The sequence below is a fragment of the Chenopodium quinoa genome, unplaced genomic scaffold (genome assembly GCF_001683475.1).
Source record: "Chenopodium quinoa cultivar QQ74 unplaced genomic scaffold, ASM168347v1, whole genome shotgun sequence".
Taxonomy (NCBI): domain Eukaryota; kingdom Viridiplantae; phylum Streptophyta; class Magnoliopsida; order Caryophyllales; family Amaranthaceae; genus Chenopodium; species Chenopodium quinoa.
In genome coordinates, this window is record NW_018743020.1 from 364,214 (window position 1) to 374,565 (window position 10,352).

General features: G+C 43.4%; 1 protein-coding gene across 1 annotated transcript; it reads left to right on the top strand.

Moving 5' to 3' along the window:
- Positions 1-6,653: 6,653 nt before the first annotated feature.
- On the top strand, positions 6,654-9,601 carry LOC110729970. Its single transcript, XM_021909760.1, has 5 exons — positions 6,654-7,158; positions 7,280-7,787; positions 7,864-8,055; positions 8,148-8,551; positions 8,627-9,601. The coding sequence occupies exons 2-5, from the start codon at positions 7,289-7,291 to the stop codon at positions 9,308-9,310; spliced, it is 1,779 nt and encodes a 592-aa protein (XP_021765452.1). The 5' UTR covers positions 6,654-7,158; positions 7,280-7,288; the 3' UTR covers positions 9,311-9,601.
- Positions 9,602-10,352: the final 751 nt, after the last annotated feature.

A 10,352-nucleotide genomic window follows, 5' to 3' on the forward strand; every position in this document is an offset into this window, starting at 1 on the left:
GACGGCAGTGTTACCGGTGGGGTCTTCTTGGCAACCCTTGCAAATTTCTTCGCTTAGTTTGCGAAGACCCAGACGGCAGTGTTACCGGTGGGGTCTTCTTGGCAACCCTTGCAAATTTCTTCGCCTAGTTTGCGAAGACCCAGACGGCAGTGTTCCCGGTGGGGTCTTCTTGGCAACCCTAGTAAATTTCTTCGCCTAGTTGGCAAAGACCCAAGCGGTAGTGTTACCGGCGGGGTTCTTTTGGTTATCCTCGCAGAAATATGTACAAAAAAAAAATAACAAGAATTCTAGTATTGAAGTGCAGAAACATAAAAAGCATTCAAAAGCCGGCTTAGCCGGTGAAAATGTTAATATTCAAAATAAAAATTATTACAGCTTAGCCCATCTCATCCGGTGCTATTACAAGATAATACAAGGCGCGCAGGCCGGGAAGTAGTTGCTACTCCAGGCGAACAGTGAACCGGTCCTATTCCGGTTGGTTCTGGGTTGGATCAGGGTGAGCGGCTTCGTCGGCTTCAGGAACGACTTCCTCCTCTTCAGCAGCCTCCGCCTGCCGTCGCGCAATCTCCTCCCTAACCCAAGCGTCATAGGGTTTGGGCCCCGGCTCATTCGCCTCCTCGGCCAGAATGGCAAGATCAGAATATTTGAAGGTGAGTTCCCAGACGGTGAAGTCTGCCTCCGGGTGGATGAGGGAAAACGCCCGTTGCATCCGGTTTGCACAGTCATGCTCATTCTCTTCAACGAGCCTCTCCTGCTCCGACTCCAAGGTGGCCTTGAAGTTCTCATTGGCAGCAGCCGCCTCTTTGCGCAGGCGCTCATTCTCTTTGGCAAGGCGGCCATTTTCAGTCTCCGCCTTGCTCAGCCGTTGGAGGGGCTCTGTCTGTTCCTCCAACTTTTTATTGGCATCATCCAGGGACGCCTGCAGTTGGTCAACTTGGTTTTTCAGCTGATCAATCTGCTGTTGGAGGGCCTTGGTCTTCTCCGCCTGTTCCATGCGTATAGATTTAGATTCTAAGCCATGCATGTACAAAGAGTAGTCAGCAACATTATGGGCGTCATCAACAGCCCGTTTGCTTCTCCTTACCTCCTCAGACTTGCGGGTATAAGCTCGTTTGAGCCCCTCTACGCGCAGCATAGCCTGCAAAAATACAGCCGGTTAATACTGCATATTTAAAAATGCACGTCAAGAAAATTACCGAATGGTTGTTGGAGCATACGTCGGCCAGGTCGACCAGCACCCGGTCGGCATTAAAGGAGTTGATCCCAGGGATCGCCTCCTTCTCGTCCCTGGGGACGGCTTTCAGCATGGCCCGGGCATATTGTGCCCCGTCCGGCCAGCGGGGAGAATTATCTGCACCAGAAACAGACGGTGAGAAACTCGCATATGCTCTGCCTATAAATAAAAGCATCCGGTTCGAAAGAAACCGGCTGAGTTCCGAATACATACGTTTTTTAAACATGCTGCTTAGACCACAAGCGGACAAGAAGCATTCGTCCCTAAAAAATTCATGTTTGGGCACCCAGTTTCTAGGTACCCTTACTCTCTCTCCGGATGAGAGGGTGTTAGGAACTAACTCAAAAAACCCGGAGTCCAGGATGGTCTCTCTATCATCCTCCGGGACAGGGGGCAGGCAGCACTTGGTCCCCAAGAGTTCTGGTTTCCGGTTGTAGATCCGGAATTCTCTGTTCTCTTCCGTAGTTGGGGCCTTAACCAAGTAGAACCGGTGCTTCCAGTCCGAACATTTGGATCGCTTGTCCAAGGTCATAAGGTATTTGGGCTGGGTGGTCAAGGTATACCAGGCTCTCCAGCCGCCTGGGCTCCTACTCAAGTAATGCATGTGGGCAAACGCCTCCCAGCCGGGGTTGAGGCCCTGCATCTCGCAGGCGGCGATATACCCTAAAATATTTACCCATGAGTTGGGGGTTAATTGCTAGAGACCTAGGCCATACCCCCTAAGTATGGCTTTTATTGTGTCGTGGAGAGGGAAGCGGACTCCGGCCACGAAGGCCGCCTCGTAGCACCCGAACCAAGCGTTCGCGTTCGGTTGTCCATCCTCCCACCATATTGTTCCCAGAGCAGCCGGGATTTTTATTGAATAGTCACCCCCCAGCGGCCGCCGTTTGATAAAATCTGGCAGCGCAGCCCGCATGAGCTCGCGGTCCTTAGAGGGGATGGCGATCATGAGAGGATCGTTCCTATTGTCCCAAGAAGGCCTCTCCGCCTCCTCGCTATCCTCAGATTCGGTTAAGTAGCTGCTACTGCTACTTTGAACGTGACCGGCATCAGAGCCGGCTGGGGAGTTGGAGACCTCCTCATCAGAGCCTACCTGCTCTCTGGTCTCCTGGAGGGGAGCACTCTCTTCGTTTAAAATGCTATCACCCGGGGTGCTAGGAGCGCCCCCGGGTGAGCCTCTCTGCTCTACCTCTCCTTGCTCTACTTCACCGCCTGAAGCTGGGACCTCAGGCGGCTGCTCATCTGAGCTCCCACTTCTGTAGTTGGGATCTCTGGCAGTAGACCGGATTCTGGCCATTGTGTCCTGCACAGACACAGAGTCGGTCGATATGGGTGTTGAAAAAGGGTTGTCCCAAAGAACAGAGGCGGCAGACCCAGTTCTAGACTCAGCCGTACTAATAAACCGGCTGAGTTCACAGCTAGGTTTCGGGTATGGGTATAAGGGGTCCATCTACTTATGGGACCAATGAACAAAAATGCGAGTAAAAGACTCAAACGGAAATACATGAAAAAGCTAGAAAGAATAGAGACGGTACCTAGAAGAAAATCTGGAAATTCTTTGGGATGCTTGCGAAGACGCAGGCGGTTCAAAATCCGGCTGGGTTTCTCTGATTACCCTCTCGAAAACCTCTGGCTAGCTTGCAACGACCCAGACGGTCTGTAGACCGGTTGCTCCCAACGAATCTCAACTCCGAATGCTCTCAACTCTCAAATTGCCGGCTGCTCTCAAATTTTCAGAAATTTGGCAAAGTTTGTAAATGAGAGCTCGGGGGACATCTTCTCCTATTTATAGAATTTGTCCCAGAAGGTGAAAAGTCGTGACTCTTCGCCTTCTGCTTTTCCATCCTTCAAAAAAAAAAAAAAAAAAAAAAAAAAACCTTTCACCGGCGCCACGTGGCACCCTGCCACGTCAGCACCAGTGAGGGGCAAATGTTTGGGGTAAAAATACCCTAAACACGTGGCCCAATGGCCTAGTGACACGTGGCATCCAACCGTTGGTCAGCAGTGCTCCAATCCTCTGCTGACACGTGTCCTCTAAACCCTAAAAGGGAAACCATCCCTTCCCCACTATAAATAGTGGAAGGACCCTCATTAATGGGGGGCTGGAACATTTGTTGTTCACATTGAATACTCCTCAAAAAGAAAAACACTTACCCCGAGCAATATTAATTGCAGAATTCTCCCATTACGCGAGAAGTAACTTCCACATTACGTGCATTCTACCTCCCGTATCTTTACTAACTTGATCGTCGGAGGCGGAGCTCCTACCCCCAGGAGTCTTCGTGATTTTGCAGGCACAGGCATCGAAGGGCATTCTTGGAATTGTAACTCTCCCGCAGGACACATCAAAAAACCCCGAAACAGTGCCTATGCTAGACTTATTGGGGAAAGGGTTTGAAAAAAAGAAGAATAAAGCATGAAATCTTGGTGAGAAGCTTGCCTTGTGCATTTGTTTCATCATTACCCTCATTTTTTTTGTTTGTCAATCACATGACACATACTCGATTCAACATGCATGGATGGAATAAATTAGGAAGAATGAAGGTTTTGATTTGGAGAAAGCATGTAGAGAATGGAAAGATGATGTAGATGGAGAGATATGAAAAAATTAGGAATAGAATGTACCCCAAACTCAAATGACGGAAAAAACCGACTCATGCATGAACCTAAGACATGGTCATGGTGACATATACTCAAAGTGTGTGCTAAGACTAGTGAGTGTAGGTGACATGTTAAGACTGGTTTCATGACCATGTGGCTAAACTATGTGACTAGACTCAAGCAAAGACTAAGTTAAGGCTTCACGTATATGTATTAAACTGGACAGGCTGTGGTATTTTAGTCATAACTTTTGATATGTGACTTTGATTTTGATGAAACCAACTCCAAATTAAGGATAACACTCGGGGCTACAAATCCATAGGTTATACGACTCGTAACTCTTCCTAGAACTCCGGTTATGACCAAAACAAGTTGACGCTTGTGCAGTATATGGGAATAAAAATCCGGGTTGACTTAAAGGAACTATGACTCGATTTAAGGTATATTTATTAGTTCAAATTAATTAATCAATTAATTAAGTAAAGTCCTTTAGTCCTTGGTTAGTTTATTTAAACATATTCATAATTAAAAGTCAAACCAAACGGTTAGTTTAATCACATAATAATTATGCACAAGCAAATAATGCACAAGTAGTCAAATAGTCACAATATGATGCAATGAGTTTGCAACCTAACCATGGCTCTAGTTCTCTAAAGTTGGGGATATGGGTTCGTCAAAGATGGTCCATGGTTATGATTTCGGATGCACCGCGCAGAAGCCTTACCTTTGGAAGGGTTGGCGCGAGTGGATGGGACCCCGCGAGTTAAAAACTCGCTTCCATGTTTTGGTGAATTCAACATTCTCGGATGTACCCGTTGTTGCACAAAGCGTTCAATCAGGTAGATGGAGCATGAATTCCTAGAGGGTTATGTCCATATGTAGAACACATATGGGTTTCAGAAAAAGTGAGAAAAACTCAATCAGGAAGTAAGATCGAGCCAACAGTGCTAGAATTGGTCAAAATTAAAACTCATTCTGGCTCGGTATTAGAAGAACACAGCGCTAGCCAACATGAACTGTCGCCGCAATATAGCGTTGTCGCCTAGCGACAGAGCCATATCATCGGCGACAGGCTCTGCTTGCTAGACGCCAGTTCCTACATGCCTCAATAGCTTTCTGTGTTTGATGAAATTTTCCAGTTTTTTGCAGCATTATTCCAATCCTAGTTGTGAAAGATATTCCTCAAATTTCCTACGTGTAAAAAACCTATGTTTTTAACTCATTATGAATGGTCTTTCCAATGAGATCTTTTTTATGCATATGACAATAATGTTAATCAAAATTACGCACATGAAATACTTAGAACGTTTCGAGTCTCATCGACTCATTCTAAATAATTGCCAAAATAAATTTCAGGAATTGAAATAGAAATCCTCCCAGCAGAGTGGCCAAAAACTGTAGGGAATATTTCAAGCATTACCCCAAACTTGAACCCCACTGTGATCATACACTTAAGCATGGTGGCTTCCAAAGGGAAGGAAGTTAGAGAAAAAGAGTCGCCAACAAGTTTTAGGAACTTGTAAACCGTTCACAGGGTGAAGGTTACACCCCTTAACGATCCATGAGATTGTCAATTCCAATAGGGCTGGAACCATGACTGGTGTTCAAGGATGAAGGCACAAATCCAATCTAAAAGAGAAAGAACCTCCCCTAATGATAGGCCTCTACTTTATTCTTCTCGTATTCATGTGCGCTTTCTGACTAACATGCAATCAATAGGTTAACCCTAAACCTGTTTAATCTATGTTGGTTGAATATTAATGCATAAATAAATCTATTATTGGCGATCACTTGAATTATAATCAAATTAACCATAAACAAGATTATTAATTATCTTATTAAGCGTGATTACTAGTACAAATTCCCTTTAAACATGCATAAAAGGCGTGATCAAGAAATAACAATAAATATAATCGAGTAACATAATCATCATAAATAATAGTCAAAATTATAATCATCATAATAATTATAAAAATAATCATAATCATATCAACGCTAAAGCATAATAATAGCAAGATACTAGACATGATACTAACAAGATTAATAACAAACCCTAGCATGTCATTAAACAATAAAAGTCAAAGCTTTAGCCCTAACATGATACTAAAATGATATTAGGAAAGAAATAGGAAGCATCATAATAATCATACTTGATTTAAGGAACTTATTCTTTATCCTAAACATGATACTAGGAAGCAATAAAACATCCTAACATGATACTAGGAATCAAAACAACAATCTAACCATGATTTTTATATCATAATAACAATTAAACCATAAGATTACTTACTTGGATGCCTCGTACCTCTTTCTAATAACAAAATACACACATTAGTAACTTCAAGGAAATAATAACAAACAAACAATTAAATTAAATAATTGAAAGAAAGAATTAAGAAAGTTGGTTATGCTAATTTTTGTTAAGTGGGATTGACTATCAAAATCTAGGCTACGGATCAACTAAATAAAATCAAAGATGAAACAAAATTAAAAAAATTAAATGACACGAGGGATTGGTGACGCGGAAAACCCAATGAAGATAAAAACCGCGGGTAGAATGAGGATCTACCAAACTTTCACTATGCAAAATATCAAAGATAACAGTTTACAATGTAGGATTTTAGTACGAATATAGCTAGCTTGATGTGTCCTCTGTCTGTCGACGCTTCCCTCATTATATAGACTATTGCTAGGTTAAATTCTAGCCGTTGCAAGGAGATAAATCAAGTTCCATGATTTTCAGATGATAGTTATGCAGAGTATCTTTTCTGTTTTGATCCTCAACGGGGGAAATAGGTTGAGCTTAGACTTGGTCTTCCATGCTTATCCTTTCCTGGAAAATAGGGAGTCGTTATTCGACTTCGTCTTACGTCGCTGCTGAAGGAGATTCGTCATATTCTAGCCTCCGTCAAGATGAGTCTTCGTCATTGACTCTACTTAACCGTCGTTGACTTACACTTACAGATTATTACCCATAACAATTTGCCCCTAATTGCTAAATGTGTATTGCTACATACACGTTTGGATATTAAAAAAATAAATAAAACAAACAAAAACAACATAAATATAATTTTACTTAGGGGCGTTTCTGTCTTTCATCTAGAAGGCACGTTCTACAGGGGGAGTTACTCCACTTCTACCACTTTCTCACTCTAACCGTCATTTCACCCTTTGATTACTGCAACACACTTCCCATTTCACCAAGCTTCCACTCCTTTCTTCTCTTCTCTCTCTTCTTTTCTCTTTCTTGCGCAGAATCACTCCGGTGGTTGAACGGCAGCGTGCGGCGGTGTTTTCGAACTCCTGGCGTCTTCAATTAACAGGTAATTTTCTTGAATCCTTCTTTTGTTAGTTAATTTGGGCGAAATGTCGAACAGAATTCCCGAAACTAGAACTAGGTTTTCTCTTCGCATTGTTGAAAAAAGGGGATTGGTTATTCCACAGAAAAAATCAATGTCTCGGCCGAAATCATCGATGGAGCCTGAAATGAGGAATGATTTCGTCAAAATGGCGGGTTTTCCCGATATTACTTTTTCCCATATCCCGGGTCCTAGACAGACGGTGGAGGACTGTTTGGAAGGTTTCGTTGTATTTTTTAAGTACCCTTTTGCGGAGACGGGGATTGCGTTTCCAATCCCACCCTTGGTTCGTTCTTTCTTAGAGGTTTTGGGTATCAGTCTTGGACAACTGATGCCTTCTGATTGGAGGATTTTGTCTTTGATATCGGAGAAAACCAAGGATTGGGAGGACCCTTTTACTTTGTCAGACTTGGCTATAGGGTACGAGATAAAAATGGCAGAAAGTGGGTTTGTTAGCTTATGTAAGAAAGGGAGTACGTTGGTTCTGAACACAGACGTAAATGACAGTGGTTGGAAGAAGTGGTTTCTTTTTGTCAAGAGGGTATCTCTGGGCTTCAAAGGTTCGTGGTTTACGGAAGGGTGGCCGACAAAGGGTAAGCATTATTCTTAAGTGTTTGTTTTTTAAGCTAAAATTGGCTAAATTGTTTGATCTTGGTTTTATTCATGCAGAGTTGGATTTAGGATTTCTGGAATCGTCGGAGACATCTTCGTCAAACGTGAAGAAATTCCTCGCATTTAGTCCTTCAGCGAGAACCTATGTGAGGAAAAAGAAAATAGCTGGTGATCAGTCAGAGGAAAATCAAGGAACACCGACTAACACTTCTCAACAAGTCGAAGATTCTGAAGAAACGATGTCAACTCGTAAGTTTTGTACTGTCATTGCTTTGTTTTTACGTCGTTTGTCATTGTACCTTTTCTTATGCGTTCGTTTGCTTTGTTTTGCATTATGGAAGACTCAGCTGCTCAAGGCGTTCGTCGTGGACGAAGCTTGACTCAACAAGAAGCCGACTTACGAATAAGAAGGAAGCGAGGTTTGGCACTTCAAGAACAGCAGCCGCCGTCTGCGGCTGAGAAGGTGGAGCCTATCTCGACTCTGACGTCTCTGAGGACAGTCGATGAGACGGGAACTATTACACTGTCACCGTCTCCTCCGCGCAAGCAACAGAAGACTGACGATGAGCCCTCGGTTCCCGACATCTTGGGACGCTTCCCCGCCAACTTTCTAGATCTCCGAAAGGACGACCAACATTCTCTTTTCCCTACCCTGAACCAATTGTTGTTTCCTAAGTCTAGGGAGGTTTTGGCTGGGAAATCTGTGTTGGACATAGCCTCTGAAGCTGCTACGACTCATTTATATGTAAGTCTTTGTTTCGTTTAGTTTTATTTATCAAGGTTGATTTCTTGGTTTGTAATTTGGGATGTGTTTGGCCAGTGTTTGCAAAATTCTCTAGTGTTGAGGGATAGGGTAATCGGATTGGCGAGAGAGATGAAAAGGTTGGATGGTGCTGCCAAGAATAGTGAAGCTCAACGTAAGACTGCAGTTAACGTGTTTCAAATGACCAAGAAAGAGCTGGACGAGGCGACAAAGAAGGTGGACGATTTGGAAAGTCAGTTGAAAGCTCAATCGAAGACGATGCAGGAGGAAACCGAGAAGTTTAGGGATCAGCTGAAGGAGCAGGCCAAGCATTTGGAGGATAAGATTAGGGGTATCGCTGCTAAGGACAAGGCTCTGACGAAGGTTCAGGAAGAGTTGGCATCGACCAAAAAGGAATTGGAAGACATGTTGGACGACTACGCCGAGTTGGACATTAAGGTGAAGGCGAAGCTGATGATGCATTTTTTGGACGGGAAGGTTTCGGAATGGCATCCACAGGAGGTGATCGACTGTTTTCTAGCCAATGGTGGAACTCTTGACGAGTTGGAAGAGGATGATGCGGTGGCATCGACTGCGGATTCAGGTCCTGGTCCATCTGTCGCCGTTCCTTCATCTGTCGTTGCTGTCGATACCCAGCCTCTCATCGTCGGAGATCCGTCTGTAGATGTCGATACCCAGCCATTCATAGTCGGAGATCAATCTGTAGCTGTTGGGGATCAACCTCTTGTCGCCAACGATTAGCCTGCCGAAGGTGCTGAGGAGTTGCAGGTTGAAGGTGTTGACGACAATGCTCGTGCTGATGAGATTGTCAAAGAAGTCGTTGACGGGCTCTCTATCGACGGAACTAATGCTTGAAGGCCATCGTCTGTGATGGTTTAGACTTTTTCTTTGTATGCTTTCGACTAACTTTTGCTTTTGTTAGAAAACTATGTTTCTGTTGTCTTTGTACTTTGTTCCACTTGAGGGCAAGTGGTCTTTTAATTGTTTCTGTTTGTATGATATTGATTTTTCATGCTAAGTAATTCTTGCTTTTCGTCGTTGCTTGATATCGACTTGTATTCTGTAGATGTGAAGCAAAAACGTAACATAAAGTTTTGTGAAAAAATACGGCTTAGTAAAAATATTTTAAAAAAAGATGACATGTCAGGGGTATGCAAAAATTTTTTTAAAAATTCGACTTTTATTAATGTTTGAATAATGTATAAACAAGAAAATCATAAAAATGTTAAGCACCAAAATACTTCTATGACTATACAGTATACTCGTCGAAGGCTTTGTATTTTAGGCCTATCGTTGCGTTGTTTGCCAATGCCCCTTGCGTTCCAGCGTCGACGATGAACACTGAAGACTAGTTTGTTGTTCAAGTATCAGGTGTTTGGCCTCGGACGCTAAGTTCAGATTTGCCCTAGGCTTCGTATTGCTTCGATTATCGTTTGAACGACAGCTTTCCTCATCCCCTTTTAAAGGATGTCAGTGTAGCTGACGTTTGTCGTCGTTTGCCTTTTCTGTATGGCTAGATTGTGACCAAGTCTTCTTTGTTTTTTTGGCTACATGCTTTGTCAATCATTGTTCTGCAAAACCAACACGGTTAAAGTATCGTTGACCGTTGGCACGGCCAACGACCCTCCGATGCTTAAGTCAGTACACTTAGTCATAAAAGAAAACTTTGAATGAGTGAAATGAACTTGGAATTTTACTAGGACGTTACCTTTTCGTCGATGAGTGCTTTTGATGATTACTTAGAAGTAGTATTTTCTAAGATGAGTTGCTTTCCAACTTCTTG

Coding starts and splice junctions, on each gene's coding strand:
- LOC110729970 (XM_021909760.1), top strand. CDS start 7,289: ATGTCTCGGCCGAAATCATCGATGGAGCCTGAAATGAGGAATGATTTC. Junction 8,056..8,147: donor TGAAGAAACGATGTCAACTC/GTAAGTTTTGTA, acceptor GCATTATGGAAG/ACTCAGCTGCTCAAGGCGTT. Junction 8,552..8,626: donor CTGCTACGACTCATTTATAT/GTAAGTCTTTGT, acceptor GTGTTTGGCCAG/TGTTTGCAAAATTCTCTAGT.